The sequence below is a fragment of the Suricata suricatta genome, chromosome 9 (assembly GCF_006229205.1).
Source record: "Suricata suricatta isolate VVHF042 chromosome 9, meerkat_22Aug2017_6uvM2_HiC, whole genome shotgun sequence".
NCBI classification, from domain to species: Eukaryota; Metazoa; Chordata; class Mammalia; order Carnivora; family Herpestidae; genus Suricata; species Suricata suricatta.
Window position 1 is genome coordinate 103437840 of NC_043708.1, and position 24945 is coordinate 103462784.

At 51.0% G+C, this 24945-nt stretch overlaps 1 protein-coding gene across 2 annotated transcripts in view; it reads right to left on the bottom strand.

Moving 5' to 3' along the window:
- The window catches only part of MEGF11 (multiple EGF like domains 11), a 310492-nt gene that overhangs the window by 224180 nt on the left and 61367 nt on the right, over positions 1–24945 (bottom strand). For both annotated transcript variants that reach the window (XM_029952659.1, XM_029952658.1), the window contains exon 2: positions 1123–1228. In XM_029952659.1, coding sequence (XP_029808519.1) covers positions 1123–1220 — 98 coding nt within the window. In that variant the 5' untranslated portion in view covers positions 1221–1228. The remainder of the gene's footprint in view (positions 1–1122; positions 1229–24945) is intronic.

Genomic DNA, 24945 nt, shown 5'->3' on the forward strand with positions numbered 1-24945 from the left:
ACCCCAATCCTCCAATAAGCCTGTGAGGCCAGGGTAATTATTCTCCCGACTTTACAGAAGTGGAAACAAACTCTGGGTAGTTCAGAGACTGCCCCCAAGTCCTACAGCTGCCAGGCGGCAGAATCCAGACTGGAACGAACCAGGGTCTTCCCGTTACAGACCTTGTGTTCTTCCCACCACACCTAACAGGGGCAAAGGGCAGCAAGTGTCTTCTGCTCCGTCCTCACTCTGTAGGGATTCCCACAGAGCGCCCAGTCACTGCCAGGCATGCACTCCCTCTGCGCCCCCAGCCCCTGATCCCTCCAGGACCAGGCCTGTGCAGGGTGCCTTTCCCTATCATGGGGCTGGGACATTCACCCTCACAAGCACAAAGCATGGCCAGCCCCCCTCGCCTGTCCTCTACCATCTGCCTCCCCCACCAGGCCCTCATCTTAATTTTATTCATTTGATTTATTAACATCTAAGTGGCAGAGTCGTCCTGGTCAGCGCGGCCAATCAATTCCAGGGTTTAATTCAGTTTTTCCTGATTGGGTCTCTGGTCACTATCTTTCTGCTCACCAAAATCAATACGTTAACCTTGTACTTCAAAGTCAGGCTGTCTGCAGAGGCCCTGGGCTGCTCTTCCCCTGGTCGCCCTTCTACCCACACCGGGCGAGAAGCAGCAGAGTTCTCGGGGCTGGAGGCTGGCTGTTGGCACAGGTGAGCTGCCGCATTGAGGCCAGTCCTGGGGGCACCAGCAAAGGCATCCCAGTATCAGAGAGTAGCACGTCCAGATCGCAGTCACTCCCAGCACCCCACCTGGCGGTGGACGGGCACTGAGCCCCTCTGGGCCCCTACTGCCTTGTCTGAAAATGGTCAGGGAGGGCCAATGCGGGGAGGGACAGGAGTTCATTGTCACCTATCACACTGCCTCACTAATTCAACCCCCTCCCACAGCCCTGAGTCCCAGATAGAATCCACACTGCTTTGTCCTGTCTTTCAGTGTCTGTGCTATGTCCCCAGCTGGACTGCGGGCCCAGAGTGGGCAGCTTCCGTACCTCCTGACTCTGCTTTCGGCCCAACAGTGCCAAGCCCAGGTGAGGCCCTCAGGGAGTGCCTGGCCACCTGAGATCTGCATCTTACCTCTCCCAGTGGCTGCACACATTGGGGTCCTCGGGGTTCAGGGAGAGGGCAGTTTGCAGGAGGGAGAAGACAGTCAGCCCTGTCACCAAGAGTGCCATCCCGGGCCCTGTGGGGGGACAAAGGAAGCAGCGTCATTAATCAGGCCATTTTCCCGGGCATCTGTTCGGCACAGAGACTTCTCACATGAAGCGACAAAATAGACTTGCTAAGCAGACTAAGTTTCCCCCCGACGTCATGTAATGAGCATTTGATATTTCACACTTGCGGGCTTTGACTACATAGCAACACTTCACCAGCTCTGAGTAACCGGGGAGTGGGAAGCCTGAGTCAGGGAAAAGTTGAAATTCCAGACCAGGGCTTCTGAAAGTTTTTTGGCTTGTGGACTGCTTTGAGAATCTCCGGAAAGTTCAAGAACACCTCCCCAGAAAAATGCCCACATGCACAACATTTGGCTGCAATACCGGGGTGTCCTCAGGCCCCTGAGCCCATCCTTGGACCAAGAACCCCTGATCTTTAAATACAGTGTCCTCCCTCTGTCTCCTCTCCCTCATCTCTGGTATGCTTTTGAGCATCCACGTCTCCCGCTACTCCTTCCTGCAAAAAGGGAAGAGGAGAAAGGTGTCTGGTGTGGCCAGAGCTGGAAGCTGCGCTGGGAAAATCCTTTCAGGCCACCCAGAAGGCTAAACCTTGCTTCTCTTGCTTCTATGGGGTACCAGTCTCTGACTCCCAGATTGATGCACATATCACGCCCACCGAGGGACAAAGGCCTGGGTGAGGGGCTTTGAGGAAGCAGCTTACAGAGTTTGATCCAGGCCCCTGAAGTGACAGCTTGTGGCAGGTGTCAAGTGTGTTTACACAGATGTCAACCCCTCAGGCTCCTTCCTGCCCTGGGACTCCAGGACCTTACACCCCTACAGCCTTAGAGAACAGTCTGAGGGCTCCCATGGTGCAGGTGGGGGGGGGAGGGGCGGAGAGGGAGGCGCTGGGGGGGGGGGGGAAGAAACTCCCCCAGGGGAGCTGGAATTCATATGTGCTCAAACATCAGCTCTAAAATGAATGAACATTGTGACTCAGAAAGATAGCCCTATTTTTCATGTGTACACAGATGCTATCGTGATTTGCTTAAAAGCTTTACTGAATTCAGAGTAGCTTTTCTTCTCCATCTGACACACTAAGAAATGCAGTCCCTAATAACCGGGGGCGGGGATGGTATAGAAAATATTTTGACATTGGAAAGGGGTCCCCAGGCTTGAAATGGTTGCGGATCCAGTCCATTGGCCCTGAACTCACTGAAGAGGAAGTACTCACCCTCCTCAGGGACAGACAAGAGTGACATGGATGTCGCACACACCCCCATCTGTACCCAGAGGGAAGCTAAATAGAGCTCCTGTCTTTCTTCGTGAAAGGTTAAATACTCTCCTCCCGTCCCCAGTAATTTCCTCACTAAACTCCTTCTTAGCAGCTCCTTCAAAGATAAACAAATTGTCACAAATTCTGTATAACTGCGGGGGTCCAAATTAATGATTAATGAGGTTTTGCTGTTTGAGATCTGAAAACAATCTGGCTAAACATCTTTTGAAAATCAGAAAAGAGAGAAGCAATTCTGGTGTTCCCACTCAATTTGCAAAGTCCATGAGTATGCTGGCCACAGCCACTCTTCTCCGCTCCCCACTCACCCCCTCCCCAAATCCTCAGAGACCTAAGGGTCCACAGAGAGCTGGGTACAGCCTAGAGCTATGCCCTACGGCTGCAGGGCGTTTCAGCCCATTCCCCTCTGAGAAGAGGAACCACAGTCAATCCGGGAATGAGCCTGCCCGGACATGGCATCAAGTTTTGGGGAGAGTCAAGTGTGAGATGAACGTTATCTTCCAGGGGGAAGGGGGCTGATCAGCCATCAGATAAATTAAATCAAGGAACAAAGGAAGAGACACAGTGCTCTGAAAGGCACAGAGTCAGAACTCCAGAGGCAGAGAATGACTCATTCTGGTTCTCTCTACAGCCCTGTCTCATTAACTTGGTCACTCCTATAATCTCCAGTGATCTCCTGAGTGGACACCCCAACCAACTGCATCTTCAAACCTATGAATCTTAGAACATCAATGGATAAAGCCACCTGGATTAGAGGAGAGTGTTCCTCGGGCCCCTTTTGATCCACGGTGACAGGAGAGGAGTGGAGGATGGAGGTAACAGGATCGTTGCTATAATTTGGGAGATCTTTTAAAATGTTCATGAAAACCTCCTCTCTGAGTCAGAGCTGGGCAGGACAGTTCTCTGACTCCCGGTGGCAGTGAGATACCTGGATCCTAGAGCATAGAGGTAGGGGTAGAAGGGATGGGTGTTTGGATACGCGCCCAGGAAGAGGAGGCAAGGACCCAGGCAGCTCGGTGCCCTCTCTGTGTGTGATGGTGTGAAGGCCAGCAGAGCCAGAGGCATTCACACCCAACCCTTGAGCAGTCCTGCCACCAGCACCCACACGGTCCCCCATCCTGAGGCCAGGTCTGCCTCTGTGGAAGGGTAGGAAGGGAGCAGAGAAGAACAACGTCCAGCCTGAGCATGGAAGGTTCCCCTCAGATTCCCTCACCTTCATGCTTTTTCCTAGAACCTGGGCCAAGCTAAGAGATGCAAGCTTATCACCCATGCTTCCTGCCCTGGGCCACACTGGTCTCTCCCGCTCTTTGTCCACACTGCTCCTCTTGCCCTCAACGCCCCAACATTGTCGACTTTATGCGTGCAAGTACCATCGACTCCAGGTCCAGCTCAGGCCCCTACCCCTCGTCCCCTTCAGAGCTTGAGCACCTCCTGGGTGCCAGGCACGCTACACTCACAGAGCTTAGAGCCTCGGCCACACGGCCGGGTGCTTACCGAATCCCATCCAGCACGGATAGCTTTTTCAGCCTGTGCACTTCAACTCTCCCATGGGTTGCATAAATGCCTCAAAGGTGGGGTTGAGTCCTAGGCTGAACCAGTCAGTTCCTCTCAAGAACTGATTTTAGAAGAAGTATTTCTGGGGGCGCCTGGGTGGCTCAGTTGGGTGGCCGACCTTGGCTTAGGTCATGATCTCGCAGTTTATGTGTTCAAGCCCCACGTCGGGCTCTGTGCTGATGCCTCAGAGCCTGGAGCCTGCTTTGGATTCTGTTTCCCTCTCTCTCTCTGCCCCTCTCCCACTTCTGCTCGCTCTCTCTGTCTCTTAGAATTAAATAAACATTAAAGGAAGAAGAAATATTTCTACTCAAAGGGAAGCACCCCCACATGGGGGCAACCCCTCGCTGAGCACGTTAACAGAGCTTCCCCGGGCTCTCTCTCTCTCAGAGGATGGATCCCAAAGACATATGTTCACAAGATGACTGAGGGAAAATCAATGCTGCCACAGTGGTTATTAGGCCGACTCCATTCGGAGTGACAGAGGTTAACGGATCGGGCACCATCTGATTTAGGGCATTAATAATTAAATAAGAAATGCCCCTGGTTTCACTTGGGAGGAAGAGAACATGTAAACAGATCAGCTGGTTCCCTTCCCTCTTGTCCATGCTCCCTGCATAATAAGGAGCCCAGAAAGGGAGTAAAGGTCCAGAGATGGAGAAATTTCCTTCCTGACTGCAGGGTGTGGCTGCTTCGCACCCAAAGAGCCAGGAGGAGGATTAAAAGGAGAGAAGGTGGTTGGGAGGCGAGTCCTCACGACTGCCCACGAGGTGTGCTCAGTCTGCACACCGCCCCCGCCCCCCCGCCCCAAACTGCCAACCGAGCCCTCCTGGAACACCACCGACTGGACCTGGGCTACACCGCGGTCACAAATAAATGGCATGTGTCAGCTGCAATCTCTTTGAGAGATAAAGCAGCAAGCAGTGAAGCCACACTGGGGGGGAGGCATGGGGGACTTTGTGGAGTGGCTGGGACTTGAAATGGACAGAACATTGGAAGAGGGCTGGGAAGAGGAAGGTCATTTCCAGGGCAGACACAGTATTAGCAAGCGCAGGGATGTGCAGTGGTGCTGGAGGCAGCAGACAGATGGCGCTGCAGAGCCGTGCTGGCCATGTGGGCAGCTTTGGGGGGGTGTTTCCCAAACCAGGGTTCTGTGGAACACTAGTCCCATGAGATAGTGCTAGAACTCTCCCAGAGCTCTCCGCGAGTGAGTTAGTTAGGAAATGCTGCGTGCTTATGCCCTCGTCGTCACTATCCCAGCGTATCTCAGGCTCCGAGAAGACCCAAAGTAAGGAGACGTGCTTTTACTTTGTTTGATCCAGTGATTTCCATAGAACTCCTTCTAGTCAATGCTCTAAGAGCAGAGTGCCCGTTTGGGGAACTCTGCTGCCCTCCATCAAGGGCAAGTGTGAAGGAAACCGTACCTATCAATCTGCATCCTTCAAGTTTGTATTCGTTTGTTGATTCTAACACTTGAGGGCCTTCTGTGACTGGCACGTGGTGTTAAGGGGACCTGCCACTGGGTAGCCTAAGGGACACTGACATCATAGCAAAGAATCCCTCATCCCAGCCGGACCTATGTTTCAGCCTGGGTCAGCCCTGCAGCCTGGGCAGACCTTAGAGATGGTGGCATCCTTAGGAGGCCCGTGCCCCCTGCCAGGGCCCTGGTATCACCTGCACCTGTAGAGCCCAGCCTACACCTGGCCAGTCACCAGCTGCTCACATCAGCCAAGATGCATAAAACCAGGGCAGAGGCCAGACAGACCAACAGATGGCCTCTGCCCCAGGATCGGTGGCTATGATCTCACAGTCCATCTGTGCAGAAATCCTCCCCCACCTGCTTCGCTTCCACCACCTGCCTAGTCCTCCTGACTGTGCCGAGATCTTGGACATGGAAGCCTGGTCCACGTAGCTGGAACCTGCTCTCTGTCCATCCCAGTCTCTTCCGGGGAGCCTTTTGTTCCCAACAGGTTTGCAGTGGTGGCAGGGGCGGTGGCAGTGAGGCACTAGTTTGTGGGCCCCAGGAGGTTTCCATTTGTACAACACTGGGCATCGATCAGTAGCAGTTGCTTGGAAGGCAACACAGAGACACTGGGATGGTGTGGGAAAGCGTGCCGTTATCGATTTGTAATGCCTGTCATAGGCACTGAGTGGGAGAGGGACACAGGTGCCTCGCGCTTGCCCCTGTCCCACATTGCTGATCAGTTGTTACTAGCTTTGGAAATTGCTCCTGTCCTATTTAAACCATCCAGATGTGGCCTCAACTCTTCCCTCTGGGCCTGAGAACCTGCACATCATTTTCCCTCCCTTGAAAGCACACTTCTGGAACACGCATCATGAGGACAGAGGCCTGGGTCTGTTGTACACATGCTGTCCTCAGCACCCAGAGCACCTGCCTGCATGTAGAGGGGGCTCGATACCCCTTGTCAACTGATTATTGACTCTTCAGCCACGCACGTCTCCCAACCTCTCAGGCAGCCCAAGCCTCAGGACACATTGCTTGTGTCTGGCCTGACAGAGGCCACCAAAGATCTGTCCCGACAGCAGGTCATATACTGCACGGGGCTTTCCACACGGCATTAACACTGCACCTCGGAGACATCAATCTGTTGGCGGCGGATACGGGGAGCACAATGACACCCTGAGAGTGATTCAAAGCCTCCCGCCTGGGCCACCCCATGAGCGCGGGGGTACATCTGCTCCAGGGACTAGCACAAGGCGAGCATTGAAGCCTACTCACTAGCTCAAGCTGCGGCTCGGACTGACGTGTTCCGAGCTCCTCATGAAAAGGCGCTTTCAGGCTCGGGAAGCAGCAGAAGCAAACCCTGAACTGGAACTGATAAAGCAAACGCCTCACATCCCTCCCAGCATGTGGGTATATAGAGAGAGATTTCTATCTTCTATTTATAGAACACACACACACACACACACACACACACACAAATACACACGCTTCTCTATTTTTTTTTTCTGAATAAAACAAAAACAAAAAAAAAGCCAAGTTTACACTCAGAGGGGCAAATGTCAAGGTTATCATCCGTCTGGCAAGCCTTCCCCCTCATCTGCCCACTGATCTCTGAGCTGGCTTCCAGTCCCCAGGCCCATCTCTGTTTACTGGCCTTGCTGGGGTCTGATTAATGTGAGATGAAAAGCAGAGCTGCGATCAGCCCGTAATTAAGAGGCTTCACCCTTTGCCTTGATGAAGCCTCCGGTCTTCCAGCAATCCCACCAGGGGCCAGGTTTATGCCGAACGCTTTCTAATTTCTCTGCACTTAAAAAGAAAAAAAAAGTTTCCAAAATAAATCCACAGCTCTTAATCTCCCAAAGAGTGATTCCCCGACAGTTGGAGTGCAGCAGAAATCCCCAGTGCCAACATGGAGACCCTGCCAGATGCCTGCCCGCTGGGATAAATCAGAGAGGATTGCAGTCACCTCCAAAGAACAGTAAATGTCCTCCTTGGAGTATGGGCTCAACCACCCTGATAAATTCTGCTTTCTCCTTGCCCAGGAAGCCTTGGGCTGCAAATCCTGAAAATGGCACCACAGAGGCCTACAGCACCCATTCATCAGGGTCAAAAGATTGTCCTGTTCCCTGCACCCTCAAGCCCTACAGACCAAGTGGCCCTGGCATCAGCCAGGCTCAGACAGAAATCACACCATATCCCCAGGGAGGGGGGCATGGGGGGCGTGGAAACTGCCAAGCTGATAAAACACCCCTCCCTTCCTCCCCCACTGGGTGCAGCCTCTGTATTCTAGGCCCTACAGACAGCAGATGCACCCCCAGCCTCCAGCCCCTCCAAAGATGAAGGGAGAAAATTTATCTCTGTCCTTAGGCCATTCCATTTCTCACAAAGCAATTATCTCAATCTTTCCATTTCTCTGCAAATCAGGGCACACTCAGCTGGCTTGGCCTGTCCCGAGGCCGCCTGTCCCTCCCAGCCCAGCCTCTCCAGGCCTGATCCGATTCCCTCCCCTGGCCCCTCCCAGGGCCTCAGGGTTCTTGGAACCGTAGGAGTCCCACGTGCCCTGGCTTGAAATCATGGCTCCATCCATACAACCCCCAAAGATAAGTGAGTCACTCATAGCCATTCGGCCCTAAAGAGATTAGTCTCATTCCTTGTCCACTCTGAAAAAACATTTCTCAGACTATAGGATGCAAGCACAGGTGCCTGGATAGGAAGGAGCCATAAGGGACAGGGCCCTGGAGAATCACCACCATTGGAAAATCAAGTGTCACACATAGGCTGAGGTGAGGATGACAGACTGGACAGCAAACCAAACAGTATTAGAACAGGCACTGGGACCTGGGAGCATCAATTGTCCAGCACCTCAACCCCCAGGAGGGGAAACTGTCACCACCAGGTAGCTGGTTCAAGGTCACATGACGCGTAGGTGGCAAAGCTCACGTGAAAGGGATAGTGAAGCTGGAATGACATTGTTCAAATCCTGACTCCACGTTGCCGGCTGCACAACCTGGATAAAATCACTCACCTGCCTTAGGGCTGAGGATTTTACAGGGATCACATCAGGCATGATCAACTTCACGAGGCTGTTAGGATATTACATGAGTCAGCAGGTAAAGCATTTGACCCAGTATCTGGCACATGGAAGGTACCCAATAAAATATTCCTTTCCTCCCAACGCATATTCCTGCACCTCAAAGATCCGTCCAACTCTATAATTCTGACCTCTAGAATTTCTAAGGAGCTGGAGGGGGAAAAAAAAGATATTGATGGGAAAATCCTAGGTGGAAAATCTAGGTGTGGCTGTATATATTTGGTGACTGCTGGGTCTGTCTTTGCTGTTCAACTGTCAAGACGGACCTCATCTTTTATCTACTCAGCACACATTCATTGAACTCTTGCCAGTCACTCTGGACCCAAAAGATGACTCAGGCAGGTAGGTCCCTGCCCCAAGACCACCAAATACTTGCTGGAGGGGGTGTGGGAATGGCTGGGAGAGGGCTGTGGACCCAGGATGTTGCTTAATTCAAAGCACTAAGGCCTTTCCCTGGCAGGAAGCCTCAGGCAAGTGTGATGGGATATCAGAGACCTTTGCAGGGATCGAAGCTTAACATCCCCGCAGGTGCCTCCCACGTTGAATCTGGCCCACCTTTGTTGCTGTTGCCTCTGAGCCACTCTCGATTAGCACTGCCTGCTCCGAAGAGAGAACTGCCCGCCCCCCCCCCCCCCCCCCCCCCCCCCCCCCCCCCCCCCCCCCCCCCCCCCCCGACTCAGGGCAACCCCTTCTCCTTGGGTCTTCCCTCCTGAATGCCAGCTCCGCTCAGGAGGAACTCAGCTTGCCACAGGCCCCGTTTTCCCCCCCTCTGCCTGCTAAGGTCACTGACTTGCTGTGTGATCCAGGAAAGGTTGCTTTCCCCTTCCTGACCTCTGCTCTCTGCTTGCCCGAAGTCTGGGGTCAGACCGCATCATCTCCTGGACCCTTCGAGCTCTACAATTCACCTCCAGTGTGTCTCCCTTCCCTGTCCTTCCCCTTCTCACATTCTTCTCTTGCTTACCCCACTCCCAACCTGGGGTTTGCCCTATCGCCCCACAGCAAGGGGAGAGACAAAGGAGGTAGGAGAACTGGAGTCTGATCCTGGATTTTGGAGAACTCATTTCACTGCTCTGAGCCTCCTTTTCCTCTTGACTACATGGGCAGGATGAGAGAGAGAATAACAGAGTCTCAGAAGGATGAAACTGCAGTCCAGTACTGGGAACACAGGGCTTGGTAGCATTGTGATGGTGGTGAGTTCCTGCCCAGTCTCTGCCCAATCCTCAGCATTCTTCTTTTTTCCTCATTTAAAAAAAATTTAATGTTTATTTTTATTTTTGAGAAAGAGAAATACAGAGTGTGAGCAGGGGAGAGAGGAAGACACAGAATCCGAAGCAGGCTCCAGGCTCCCAGCTGTCAGTACAGAGGCCGACTTGGGGCTCGAACCCATAAACCACAAGATCATGACCTGAGCCTCAGTCCGATGCTCAACTGACTAATCCACCCAGGCACCCCGCAGGCCCTCAGTCTTCTAATTAAAGGCTGCCCTCTTGTCTTGTGCTCGCTTCCTGCCCAGCACCCATATCAGGGCAAACTCTCCCTCTCACATAGTGGGGGCCACCTCTCCCCAGGCAGAAGCTAAACAGGGGGGCCTGGCTGTTGGCCCGCAGACACAGGCATCAGCCTAAGACACTCAAGGTTTCCTTCTGCAGCCTTCCACATGAACCTAGGCCAGAAGATTCTGAAGCCAAATACTAACTGTCCCAAAGCCCAAAGACGCTTATGCTTACGCACCAGTAGTGGAAACACGCATCAGTGTGTTCTGGAAAGCAACTTGGCAAAGCATAACAACATGTTTTAATGTATACCTACAGCCTGGCCCTAATTAAATTGCAGAAGTATCTTTCTTTTTTAAGAAATTGACCAGGACCGAGGATAGGTTCAAGAATGTTTGCTGCATCATTTCTTAATAAAGAGATGTTTGTTGTAGCATTAAAACAACCTAAATCTCTAAATCAGTAGGGCCCTTGCTAAATAAATTCCACCGTGTCTACCTAACAAAGTATTGTGCAAACATTAAAAATATTGATGTGTGGAAAAAATATGGAAGCCTATCCACTAGGGCATTAATCGTGATCATCTTTCATGGGGGCTGGAAATGGTATCACAGGACTTGTGCTTCTAAGTCAACATTTTTATTGTTATATTAGTGTTTCCCACAATAAACATCATTATCATATAATCAGAAAGACAAAGATATTTTAAGATAATGTACATAAGCTCACCAACATAGAAAGAGAACTCTGATGTATTATGATATGAAAAACACAGGTTACAAAATAGCATGAACATTATGATCACACTTCCATTAAATGTGGTGTGCATATGTGTGGTGTTGAGAGCAAGCAAGACAGAAAGATGTCCAGAAAAATATTTATTAAAAAAATTTGTTTTAATGTTTATTTTTGCGAGGTGGGAAGGGCAGAGAGAGAGGGAGACAGAGAAATCAAAGCAGGCTTCAGGCACAGAGCTTGACATGGGGCTTAAACCCACAGGCTGCAAGACCACGGCCCAGCCGAAGTTGGACACTTAGCCGACAGAGCCACCCAGGTGCCCCAGAAGGATATTTAAAATGTTAACAAAGATATCTGAGGGATAATATTTTAGGTAACGTACTTTCTTCCTTATAGTTTTCTGTATGTTTACATTTTCTGTGATGAGCTGCCTTCAATGTTAAAATTTGAAAAGCCACAATAAAGCCATCTTCGTTTGGGAAACCAAGAAGCCAGGGCCCTTTGGACAGTGCCCTCAACAAGCCGACCTTCCTCCAGGTCCAGATGCTCCCCTGCTGCTCTTTGGGGTGCCTTTTCCCAAAGAACAGGGATTCGTCAGCCCTGAACCTGCTACCCCTAGGGTCACAGGCCACTTTCTGGGGCTCCACAGGCAGCCCTGGGAACCATCAGGCTGGGGCAAAATTGCCATTACAATCACATGGTACGTGCCCATGCTGTGACTGTACCCGTGTGGTGATTAGAAACATTATGCCATCTCAAAGACCCAGAATGATCTTACGACACAGAAAAATGGATGGATAATGTACAAAACTGTCAGCTCTATCCAGTATAATAAATGAATCAGGTATTCAGATTTTAAAAGAAATTTATGGCCATCCTTTGTTCATAACACTGATGAATTCTGGCTCACAGCCTGGTGGGGTCAGCCTGGGGCACGTCACCTCAGTCCAGGGCCTGCTCAGTCCTGTGCACCAACACAGGCTTGCTCCTCCAAAGGTAACAAGAACCTGGAGCCCTGAAATCTCAATCCCTGGGTCCAAATCTCACTGTATCTCTTACCTATTGTGTGACCTTCAGTGGGTCACTTAACCTCTGGGAGTCCTGGCTTCCTCCTCTGTACAGAGGGAACCTACGCACAGGGTCATGAGAAGCCAAAGAGATGAGGGTTATGAGAAGGTCTGTAAACAGTAAAACACTGGGTAAAATATGGTCGTCGCCCTCTTGCTGGGGCATGGGGTGGGGAGTGGGGGGATGCAGCACAAATAGTCTTGGGGGGTTGTGCACAGGGACAGAATGAGTTTATTCGGGTCCTGAGGCCAATAACTGCCTCCTTGGGCATGCAGCAAGTTTGCCGCAAGGGACAGCAAAGGACTGAAGATGAATTTCAATAAGGTGGCAGTTTGGCACAGCCCCGGCCCTGCTGACCCACAGCCTAAGCTAGAGATGATTCCAAGTCTGGAACCGGAGGCCAGTTTGGCCGCGCTTCCGGCTTACACTGCGTCTGACAATCCTGTCCACAGCCGCATGCATTTGTGAGAAAATGCACGGGTTCCTCTGAACTCCGGTTTCCTGGAGGAGCAAGAACCTCATGCGCCTTCCAGAACTTCAGCGCCCCACACTCCCTCCCCAGGGAAGGAGCTGCTCAAATAGCCATGTGGCAGATACAAAACTTGTCCCTCATGTTCCAACTTTAATCTGCAGAATGGCACACAGCTCCCAGATTCATTGTGTTCCTGGCCTGATTAGCCGTTGTTTATTTCAGTATTTTCCAGGAAATTGTTCATTAAGGATAAAAGCACCTGCTTACTGTAAGGGAGCATTACACAAAGACTCTGGCATGGGGGCCTGGGAAGAACATTAATTAATGAAGTAAAACTGAACAAACATGCTATAAATTAAAGGTCTAAAAAGAAATGTCTGGCATTTAGCGGCTTACGATGGAAGGCTGAAATAAAACATCGTATATTTAGACCGCAGTGGTGTGGGGGGAAAAATGGGAGGGAAAAAATTATAAAAGGTGGCAGAGGTAACGATCTATTTCTAGAGCACCGAAAGCCTGTGCTTCCATTAACAGAATTATAAATCAATTCTGTTTTGTCTAGGGGCATATACGCGCCGTGTGTGCTAAATTAAAAAGCTTAACATGTCAGAACAGTTCCTTCCGAGGGCCCCATGGAACAATGCCGACTGAGGCACTGAGGTGTGAGAGAGGCGTGACAGGTCGTGGGGAGGAAGGAAGGATTTGAGCCCTGTCTCTGGGTTAGGCTCGGATGGGCATGGGCAGTTCTGAGCACCAGTGTCCAAGAGAAAATGTGGTCAAACCCCAATTAGGCAGAACCTTCAGTTAAGCAAGATGCCACCAGGCAGCTGGTCGGGCCCAAGGGCGCCTGTCAGGCTTGGTTCTCATCAGTCCATTTCCACCCCAGAGCAGTGGTTTGTGCCCCACAAATGAGCAGGGCTCACCCACTCTGGGAAAAACAGTTTCCAGGGCTAGTTTCTATGCTGGTAACTTACTGGCTTCCTTTCCCTCCCTTCACACCTACTCCTGAGCAAGGACAATGTCTTTAGGAATGATGATCCTGAAATCACGCAAAATCCCAATCAATCCAAAGAGATTTGTTCCCACTCGATATAATCCACTTCCCAAGGCCAGAAGGGAACAGGGCACATTGCAGAAGGATTTGGGTGGCAGGCACTGGAATAGTATGAAGGCCTTCTCGATCTCACTTTCCACCCAACAGGACATTGAGAAAGAAACTGAACAGCCCATTCCTCAAGGCAAAATGGGAGCGGGGACAGGTTTCCCGTCTGGCCCTGGCTTCTCCAGCCAGCAAGGTGCTCCCATCCAGTGTGCTGAATCGCCAATAGGCAGAAAACAGGAAGTCTGTGCCAAGTCTACACCATGCTTCTTATTCTGTGGTGTGTCCACAAATCTCTAACTTGGCCATTGGACGTAGAGGGATTCAATGGGATAGGAGGAATGCAGGGCAGGCCTTTGACACAGGATGCACATTTGGCTGTGCTGAGAGAGAGGGAAAGGAGAAGAGCAAGTGGGGTGAGTGGGAGTTGGGTCTGTGGGCCTAGGCCTGACAGCGTGAGCCCAAGTGAGCTGTGTATGCTAATACCATATTCGGTGCCTTGAGAACACTTACAAAGAACACTGTTAATATTCCATATCGGATGAGAATTTGGATGTAATGGAATCACACAGTGAACCAGGGAGCTGCTAACCAAACACCAGATGCAGACAGGGATGAAAGTTTCTGGAGAGCCCTCCCTGTGCCAGGTACCTGGCTGATCCCAGTCTTCACAGAGGCTTCACAAAGCAAGTACCGTGGCCTCCAATTGCAGAGGCTCACAGTGCAGAAGTGAGTGAGCTAGAACTGAACTCAGGACCACTTGCTCATCCATCACTCTGCTTACAAGTATGGCTTTGCTCTTCAGACTCAGAGCCTTTGTGTGTGCATGTGTGTGTGTATACACGTGTATGTGTGTACATATGTGTATGCGCCCCACATATGGGGTGCTAGGAGAGGGACAGGCCATCTCTGGATCAAAGCCTCCTCCAAGCTCACTAAATTTGAGTGGAGGAAGGGACAGCACTAAGCTATGGTGAGATAAGAAACGATCTGGGCTACCTGTGTGACTTTGGGCAAGCATCCTGCCTCCTTAAAATGCTTATTCCTTTGAGGAAGTCATTAATAGCCAGAGTTCTTCATCTGAATCACCGAACCCAGAAAAGGATTCTAGTGACTATTTCTCAACTTTTCCAAGCATGGGACATAACAGGTACCATCCTAGATGCATAGGATCCTTACAGACCATGGACATCATAGGGTGTTAGGGCTGAATTCTCTCTGGAACCTGACTGAGAAAGTTCTAGATGGTCTTTAAGGTTCCTATGGCTCTGACATGAGGAGATGGGGGTGGGGGAAGGCTCCGTGCCTCCACTCTAGCAACCTGACTGAGCACGACCAAGGGCTCAGATGAGGAAGCCAGACCCCCTGTACCAGGTTACTTTACTTTCCGATATTCCCTGGGTGTGTTTCCTTTGTGTCATCCCTTAGCATAACTGCCTTCTTTAAATGTGCCAATCTTGCCTCAGCTGTGCTTTGAGAACTCAAGGAAGAGGTTGGGGATGGTTTCACTCTTCCAGAAGGGCAAGTTTGGGTAGGCGGGGCCTCTGTAACTGGCAAGAGCTCTGAATGGGATACACGACGGAGCACCAGACCCCCCTGCACACCCCCCAGCGGATGTGAAATTTGCATTTTATTCAACTACAGAAGGGGCAGTGCCCTCACAAGGCAGGGCAGTGCTTTGTGCTCCAGGAATGATTGGTGCCCACCCAGGAAATATTCTAAGAACCTTGAAAAGTGAGAACACTGTGAGTCCTTCTTAACCCTCAGCTCTGCCTGAGGAGCCCCCAGCATGGGGATGCATTCCCCCCTCTCCTCACCACCACCAGCGGGCAGCCTTGAAGGGGCAGCACCCTATGGAATTCAGCAGCCACCTCAGCAAGCCTCTCAAGAAACATCAGGCTCAGCAGTAGCCACGGCAACATCTTTGCATCAAAAAGGACCTATCTAGACAGAACAGGCACAGGCCAGACTGGATCTCTCCACAAAGTGGAGATGAGGATAAAATCACCCTGAGGGAAGAAAGCAGAGGAGACATTTATTTCAAACCAATTTCACCCACTGTAGAGCAATCACTAAAGCCAAATGGTAGAGCAGTGCGTGTATGTCGCTGCGTATGAATGTGGGAAACACAAGGAAGCCAGTACTGCGGCCAGCCTAGTACCGCTGTGAGAAGACAGAATCTGCTGACAAGGCTCCTGTGGGCTCTGAGGACTATCTGAGCCAAGCACTCAGCCAAGGGTGAGCCCAGAGGACAGCCTGAGCCAAGCTTCCAGCCAAGGGTGGGCTCTGAGGACGGCCTGAGGCGAGCACCCAATTAAACAGGCCAGGGACAAAGAAACCCAGAACCAGGTCTCTCCCTAGATCTGGCAAAATTGCTGTGTAATCCTGAAGGAGTCACTGTACCCCTCTGGGCTATTTCCTGATTGGGAGGAGCTAGAATCACTTCTCAAGCAGGTGATCTCTTCCTGAGGAGAGCACCTGGGCTTAAAGGCCTGAGTTTGAGCTTTCTAGCATCGCCTACCAGCTATGGGACCATGGAAAGACCAGTAACGGCTTCTCTGAACCTTGGTTTCCCTGTTTATAAAAGGATGCGGAGTGACAGTTCTGTTGTTTTAGAGTCAGACTTGGACTCTCACTAAGGTCCCTTATTGCTCCAAAAGGTTCCACAGTGACTCTCTGCAGCAAGAGATGACAGGAAAGAGGGGTTCCCTTCTGTGCTCTCGGCCACTGGCCCAGTGCCAGCATCAATAAACGTTTGATAACTAGCCAATGACTGAATTAATGACTCAATGAACAGGTCTCCTTCTGCGTGAGAGAACCAAGGCCAGAAGAAAAGAGACTTGCCCAAGGCTGCACAGCTGATGGCAGAGCTGACCTCAAACACAGGGCTTCAGCCCCCAAATCTGGTGCCCCTCTTACTCTACCATGCACAGGAAAGGGAAGGGAGGCCCTAGAGCAGAGCCCCTTGGGGGGTGGGCAAGGCCCAGGTAGCCTGGGGACAGAAGGATGGTGAGATTCCCCCGGAGGCAAGTTGGAATATGGTTACCTTGAATCTACCAGCCCATCAGTTAATTTCAGTGTCTGACATTCCAGCCCATTCAAACCCTGGTCATTAGATGCAGAGAAAAGGGAGGCCAGTGGCTGGCCAGGGTCTTTCCCTGCCACCTCCTTCAGCTTACCCTGTGGGTATTTCTTTACCTCCTCCAAGGATGGGCGAAGGGGAAGCAACTGACTAGAGAGGCGGCGGCGGCGGCGGCGGCGGCGGCGGAGGGGGGCGGGGCGCTGCAGGAAAGCTTTCCTCTCTGCCCTGCTCTCTGGGATCTCAAAAACTGTTTCCACCTGCCTTCCCAACCCAGGACTAAGGAGACAGCTTCTGTAGGGTCACCTGCTCTTAAAAATCCTCACCTTCTTGTGGGTTTGTTTGTTTGTTTGTTTTTACAAAGCACGTCCTCATCTACTGCTTCCTTTGCTCCTAGGAGAGCCTTGAGAGAGGAGGACCCTGAGATGAGGTTTGTGGGTGGTAAGGAGAGGCCCAAAGTTTCAGCAGCAGAGACTGGGTGGCACAGAGACAGCAGGCTGACATTTGTCCAGCAGTGGCAACCTTGCCCTTTCCTCTGGCACCTCCTCTGTCCTTGAGAAACTGCAAAGGCAGAAATCGGGGTGTCCCCATCACAGAGCTCAGGGCAGGGGCAGATGGGGGGCCTGTGGGGGGATTCACTCCTTCCAGCTAGGATATCTAGCTCCCCTCTTCCAAAACAGGCACCCATTAAGCAGTGGTACCCATCCTGGCGGCACGTTAGAATCACCTAGAGACATTTTAACATTAGGACCTCACTCCAAGCCAATCAGAACCAAATTTGTGTGGATGGAGCTTGTACATCAGTAGTTTTTTTTTTTTTTTTTTTAAGCTCTTCATATGATTCTAGTGAGCTGTCAGGGTTTAGAATCGCCCACTAGGACCCCCTGAGGGCAGGGGCTGAGGTCCTCATCATGATGAAAGCCTACCAGGTCACCGGGTGGCTCAGTAGGTTGACTGTCCAACTCTTAATTTTGGCTCAGGTCATGATCCCAGGGTCGTGAGATAGAGCCCTTGGGCTCAAGCATGGAGCCTGCTTGAAATTTCTCTCTCTCTCTCTCTCTCTCTCTCTCTCTCTCTCTCTCTTTCTCCCTCTCTGCCCCTCTCCCCAGCTTGCACTTTCTCTCTAAAAAAAAAAAAAAGGCCACCAAGTGTATGACCTTGCCCTTTCTCTGTCTCCTTCTCACCTCAGGGCACAGGCATCTAACCTGGGTACCTCCTTCCGGCAGACATTGTGCTTCTGCCTGGACTCACAGGGCACCCCCTATCAAAGTGTCCTTGGGAGGCAGAAGCAAGGGTCTGCTAAGCCATTAGTGAAGTAGCCTGCACTTTCAAGAAGCCAGGCAGGCGCAGGTAAAAGGAAAGAGCAAAGTTGCTGTAACAGGAATGCCCACCAACCGCTCCCTTAGCACATCTATATGGCAACAGACACAGGGCAGAGAAGCTCCCGGCTCACCCACCCGCCCCAGGGCACCAATCAACCTCACGTGAGCCCATCACAGATGGTCAACGAGCAAACCTTTTCTGGCACCCCCACAAGCCGATCCCATTTGTGGGACAATGCTGCCATTCTTCTCTCCACCCCTCTTTCCACTCCAGCAGTTTACTGAGCCCCTCTGATATGCCAGCACTAAAGCTAGAGCAAAGAACAAAGTGGACACCATCTCTCCCCATGTGACCACAAGGTAGATGCTACAGTCCCCACTGTACAGGCTCAAAGAAGAAAGATGGCCAGCCTGTCACTGGGCAGGGGCTAAGCCAACCCAGGCCCTCCTGTATGGTGAGCCCCATTGCATAACCCCCCAAGTCCCTTTTCCCGATCCCACAGTGAAAATCAGCTGGAATCTTCCTGCACGGATGGGAGAGCGATGCTCATGTGGAGAAGGCTGGAGCCAAGTCCAGTCCCTGCGCCCTCAAGTCCCCGCATCTGCCTGTGTCTTGCCCTTCCCCCCACTCCCTTCTCTAATGAAAACTCTGAGAGCCTGGAATGAAATTCACCTTAATAAGCACTCGTTAGAAATATGCTAATGGGAGGAAGCTGATATCATATGCCCCGAAAACCCAAAGGGAGAGGGAGATGAAAAAATTCAATATTGAGTTTTGTCTCATTTCAAAGCCACTTTCAAAGTGGCCATAAATCTTCTGTGTGACGTGACATAACGGGGAGCTGCCAGCGGCTCGGGCGTTAATAATTAGCAGTTGCCAGGTGCTGAATGCGTTTGACTTTCCAGTCGTCTCTACAGGAAAATAAAGGGAAGGTGCAAACCAGGGCCAAAGCATGGGCTGACCCATCCGCACAGCCTGTCCGCCTGTGGGCCCTGGCTGGGGAAACTCGGGGCTGAGAGGCTGTGGAACGTGCCCTAAGAGGGAAGCTCGGGAATCAGCCAGGGCCATCTTAAACTCCAGCCTGGGGACGGGGGCGGGGAGAGTGGTCAAATTCCACCAGGTGTGTGGCTCTGGGAGAAGTCCCTAATGAGATCAAGCCTCAATTTCTATCTATGAGATTAGTAAGAGCATGCATCCTGCACTGGGTCCCTGGAAGGATCACATGTGGCGTGGGTATTGACTGGCTTACGGTGCAGTTGGGTTAAAAGCACACTCTGGAGTCAGCTGGTCTGAATCATGAACCAGCTCTGTTAATTACTAGCTGAGTGACTTTGGACAAGTGACTTAATCTCACTGAGGCTCTGTTTCCTCATCTGCAAATGGAGAGGGTAATTGTATCCATTGTGAAAATTAAATGAGGTAATGATACACAGTATCGGATACACTGTAAAAACTCAACAAATATAGCTGCTGTCACTTTGGCGATCCTGTAAAGAGTAGCTACTGTTTACACTGCTGTCTCCTTCAGTTCCCCCATACCCCTCGAACTGCCACTGATTTAAAAAAATAAGAAACGACAACACACAAAAAAACCTCAGGGTTGTCTCTTTCCTTTTTTGTTTCTAATTTACTGAGTAACTTCGGGAAACTGACTTGACCTCTCTGATCTGAACTATCTAGTCCACAAATTGAGGATGATGATTCCTCCATTGATCTATCTGTAGAGAGGCTGTAAAGATCCAAAAGATCATGCTAGTGAACGTGCTTTGAAAGGTATAATAAATGACACAAGTTCGGGGAATTATCATTATTGGTCTCCAACAGGAAGGTTGTTCTAGAACTGTCCCCTCCCCAGGCAGCAAGAGACAGTCTCTCTCAAGACCTCTGAGGAAAAGTCTGCATTTCTTTTTTTTTGATACTGAGAGAGACAGAGCATGAGAGGGGGAGGGGCAGAGACAGAAGGAGACACAGAACCGGAAGCAGGCTCCAGGCTCTGAGCTAGCTGTCAGCACAGAGCCCGATGCGGGGCTCGAACCCACGACCGTGAGATCTGACCTGAGCCGAAGCCGGAGGCTTAACCGACTGAGCCACCCAGGCGCCCCAAGTCTGCATTTCTTACAGACAAGAGCGACAGCAAATTATAGCTTTTAATTCCTACAGATGTCTCACTGAAATTCCTCCTTCTGGCTGTTGAGAAATGCATGTCCTCTTGCTCTGCCCTCAGGAGAGAAAGTGACAAGCCAGTGGTCACTATTTGGATGGGAGTTCCTCAGAGTCTAGAACAATTTGTTTTTAATTTCCAATAATTAATTTCCAATGGCTGGTAAGTGGCTGTACAGTGCATGCAGGGCATGCCAAATGTGACTCTCCACTGCCACCTGCCACCCTGGTCTCACCCCGTCCACTGAGAGGAATCCACTGACTGTATCAACGTCAAATTGCCCTCAGGCTGCTTTCTCTTAATTTCTGTACTCCTCTGCCTGGAGACCCAGCAGTTTGTGGGCTGATCCCAGTCCACGAGGTCCACACTTTGAATAGCTGGAAGGCTGTGGGAGCAGTGCAACCAGACTGAGTTCTCTGCCCTGCTCCTGTTTTGTTTACAAAGATCAGCACCTTCTCAAGGAATGTCATGTCTTCCTCTCACCCTCTTGCCCCCTCTTTGCCCACTTCCTCTGCCTTTGCTTTCTCTACTTCCAATGGGTTCCCATAATGCTTCCGTCTGAGAACTCACAGCAAAGTCCTGCTCCTGAAGCCATTTTTCCACGGCAGGGATAGCATGTAAACTCCTTCTGACCTGGGATTGGGGATGGACAGTGGCTGGGTCAGAGCTACAAGGTCCCAGGATTGTCCCCTAAGCCTCTTCCACTGCCAATGAGACCCAAAGGGGAACCTCAGTCATCTCATCTGGTCCAAAGTTGCAGCCTAACTTTGTCCTCCCCAAATCCCTGCCTCCTTGACCTAGGCCTTAAGAATCTGACTTCTTCACTGGTCCCTGCTCCAAAATTCTGACTTACTGCCCCTCTCCAACTGGTACCTTACAGGATGGCCCAGCCCAGGGTTCATGCCAGCCTCCTCCCAAGGACTGAAGCTTCATCAATCACTCGTGCAACACAGAAGCACCTAGAAGGTGCCAGACATTAGGCAAGGACCTGGATACATAACATGTCAAGTTAAAAGCTAATGGGAGAGAGAACAACTTGTAACCATGAAGTTCCAATACCTATGAGACTCCAAAGACCCAGACTCCAAGGCCATTGTCAAGGTATCTGAAGAGGGGCACCAGCCAGAAGAAGGGGCATATATGCGGACACCTAAAGGAGGCCAAGGAGTCAGCCAGGTCAGGCAGGAGTGCTCCAAACAGAGGGAGAAAAAAGGAAGTTCATTTGAGGAAGTAAAACTGGTTCATTCTGGTAGGAGCAGAGTTTGAGAAGGGCCAGTCCCAGAACATTTCACCCCAAGATAAATAGGCAACCACTGGAAGGTTTTAAGTGAGTGATCTATTTGGCCAGCTGTTGTATTTTCAAAGAATCCTTTTCTGATTAAAAAAAAAAAGGTAGAAGAAAAGTGAATGCTCATTCATAGGGAAATAACATTTTTTAATGGTAGGTGGATATTCACACCATGAATATTCAGCAGCCTTTAAAAGGAAAAGGAATGAATGAGGGCAACACTGGTTGAGCTGGACGAATTGCCAGGAGGTAGAGGGAAGGGAGAAAGTCAGGCTAGATGGCATCACCCTGTTTTCTTTCTTTCTTTTTATAATTTTTTTAATGTTTATTTTTTGAGACAGAGAGAGAGCATGAGCAGGGAAGGGGCAGGGAGAGAGGGAGACACAGACTCTGAAGCTAGCAGTCAGCACAGAGCCCGACGCAGGGCTTGAACCCACGAACCGTGAGATCATGACCTGAGCTGAAGCCGGCCACTTAACCGACTGAGCCACCCAGGTGCCCCTCATCCTGTTTTCTATATCAAACAATCTGCACATGCACACACACAGACCTGCTGTGCCTGGTTATTGCTCTGGGACGTGGAAGAATACAGAACGGGTTACGCGGAGGGATTTCCTGCATGGGCAAAGGGTGAGAGCATGATGCAGGGTGAAAGGAAGGAGGGAAGCAAGTTAAAGAGAAAAAAGATAAGAACAAGCTAAAAAGAAAACAAATATATTCGCATTTACATGAAATTATTTATGTGGAGATCTTCAGGTCTTAGCTTATCTGCCCCTTCCTCTGACCAGTGCCCCTTCTCAGGCTCTCTTGGCAGTAGCTCCAGAATATCCAAAGAAAAGTAAGCCATTTCCCCGCTGCTGAGACACGGCAACAAGGGCTCAGAATGGCTGGGGATGGGGCTGAGATAGTGGGCCTGGGGCGCAATGTCTCTCTGTGGTCAAACCTCCAGACTGCAAGAGCTGACTCCATGCCCATTCCAGAGGCTGGCAGCCTGTAGCCACTGTGTCCCCTACAGCCTCCCCCCAGCAGCCTGGTAGTCCCTCGAACTCTGTGCTGGTCCAGCTGCTACTGAGGGAGGGGTCAGAGGACAGAAGGGGAGTGGGCAAGTCTGGTGCCAGATCTAGTGGCAGGTCCCTGATCACCCGTGGGAAGGAGATCCTGTGATCTGACATCCCCTTGTTAGAGCAGAGGCTGCTTGAGGCAGGAACCCTCTCTCCCATCACTCCACTCCATAAATAATGGCCGGTTCTTGGACATGGTTCCTCCATGAGTAGTGGGAAGCCCTTGGTCAAGTCACCTCACCACCCAGGGCCTCAGCCTCCACAGCTGTAAGGAAATGTGGAAAAGACCAGGCAAGAGGAGGAAAGGTAGATGCCCAGGACAGGACAAAGTCAAGTGCCCTTTGGCAGTAGTTTTCTTGGCCCTCTCTACACCCCTCACTCACAGAACTTTTTCCACCCCTCATCTCCCTTTCCAAATAACCACAACCAGAGGTACAGGCACACCGGAGCTCGGAAATACTCCAAAACCACTTTGGAAAAACTCTCCATGGTATGATCTAGACAGGCTGGGTTCCTGAGTCTTGACAATCGCTTGATGTCTCTAATCCTCGGTTTCCCCAGCTGTAAAGTGGGGATGTTAACAAGACCTACTTCAACAGGTGGCTGTGAGGCCCGAATGAGTCAATGCAGCCTGCGGGAGGAGCTGTTTTGCACCGTTATGGGTGGTGGTTGGTGTCCCTGGGCCTCCGCAGGCCAAGTCTAACTTCCCACCCCTGACCCCGCCCCCAGGCGCCTCCCTAATAGGGACAGACCACACCTCCCGTCAGCACCACTGGAGTGCAGCCCGCTGCGGTTCTGACAAGACACTGAGTGGGAAGCCAACTGTCACACAATTACAAAGGTTAATTGCAGGATTCAACGAGAGAGAGGGAGTTTGGCCCCCTCAGAAACAGGGCTGATTTAAAAAACAAGCATCATTTTGTATTGCTGCCACTGATAGAAATCCACCATCCTACTCCACGGCTTTAGAGCAGGTGGAGAGTTTCATCCAAGACACACCCACAAAAGCCCCACCCCCCGGGGCTGCCCCATCCCCACCAGGCCTCCAGAGATTCACCCAGGGCTCTGCATGTTCTTCAAAAGCTGCCAGTGGCCTTGGGCCCACAATAATGCCTGTCCCGCTGTTCCCTTGAAGCAGTGCCGGCTGGAGCCCCCAAGAAGTCAATTAACAGCATCTGGCTAATTAAATCGAGATGTTACATTTCACTGGTTGACTCAGAGCCGCGGAGGGAGCGTGGGAGCAGCAGCCCCCACGTCCCAGCCAGCTCCCCGTTTCATGTGGCTCTGGGGACACAGAGCTCCTCTGATCCCTTTGAAAGCTGTGGTCCCACCAGCCCCAGAGCAGGGGGCCGGGCCACCCAGGGGAGGACATCAGTTCAAAGCCAGCCTAGCGGGCATGGTGGGATCCAGTTGGGATCGGGAATAATTAGGGCATTCCAGACCATAAGAATCAATAACATAATTAACAAATATTGTGCTATTCCTCAGAATCTTGCTACGAATTATACCGTCTTTGATCATACAATGTTCTCTGTTACTGACATGTAATGTTAATTACCGGAGAAAGGGAATGACTCAGAATGAAGACTTCCTTGGAGAATAATTAATATTCTTTGAGGAGTGGCAGAGCCTGTGAGGGGGGCTTTTTCCCCCAGTTTGGGGGAAACCTCAAGAAGGCCACTTTCCTTGTCCCTGGGTAGGCAGACCTCTTCCTTATGAAGAGAGTGACTTACACATGGTAGGCATCCTATAAGGGCTTGTTAGCTGAATGAAAGAATGGGTCAGTTGAACGATGAAGTTCACCAGGAAATCTGTTAAAAGTTTTAGGGTATAAGGGCAAAAACACTTTGAATCATAATCTAATCACTCTTTTTTCAAATGGGGCAACCAAGGCTCAAACAAAGAGAGTCCCTTATCAGTGACAAAGTTGGGATGAAAACTCAGGTGTCAGATGACCAGTCCCATCTGCTTTCCACTACCATCACCCTGCTTAATTTGGGTGTAAGTTAGGAAAGATTCAAGGGACAAGGGAGGAATGTCTTGGGGTTTGGAGAGGTACTCTTTTTGCCTTGAAACGCGTTGGGAATATTTCCAGTGTATCCAGCCTCACACCTTTGACTTAGTTGGAACTCCCTGTGTGGGAATAAAATGTCCTAATCAGCTGAGACACCTTGCAAAACAGAGTGCGCACGCTGAGAAACAGAATGCTGTCTGCTGAAGTCCCCAAAGAAAGGTCCCCTGCCCCTCAGACTCCTACCATGTCCAGAAGGGAGGACAGAAGGGAGGAGCCAGCACCTCTCTGCTATCACTGTCTTCTCTGCCCTGCAGCTGGGTCCCCTGGGAGAACCAAGGTCTCATAATCCAGACAGAGCTCTACCAGAGGGAAGGCAGGGATGATGCCGGGGCAGACAGCCCTGGACCAGAAATCAGGACACTGGCTTCAGATCCTGTTCTGTCACCAGTCATCGACGGATCACTCCTCTCTCTGGGTCTGGGTTTCTTAATCTGTCAAGAAAGCTCATAACTCCAGATCATCACTTCCTTCCAAGCTGATATCCCTGGACTC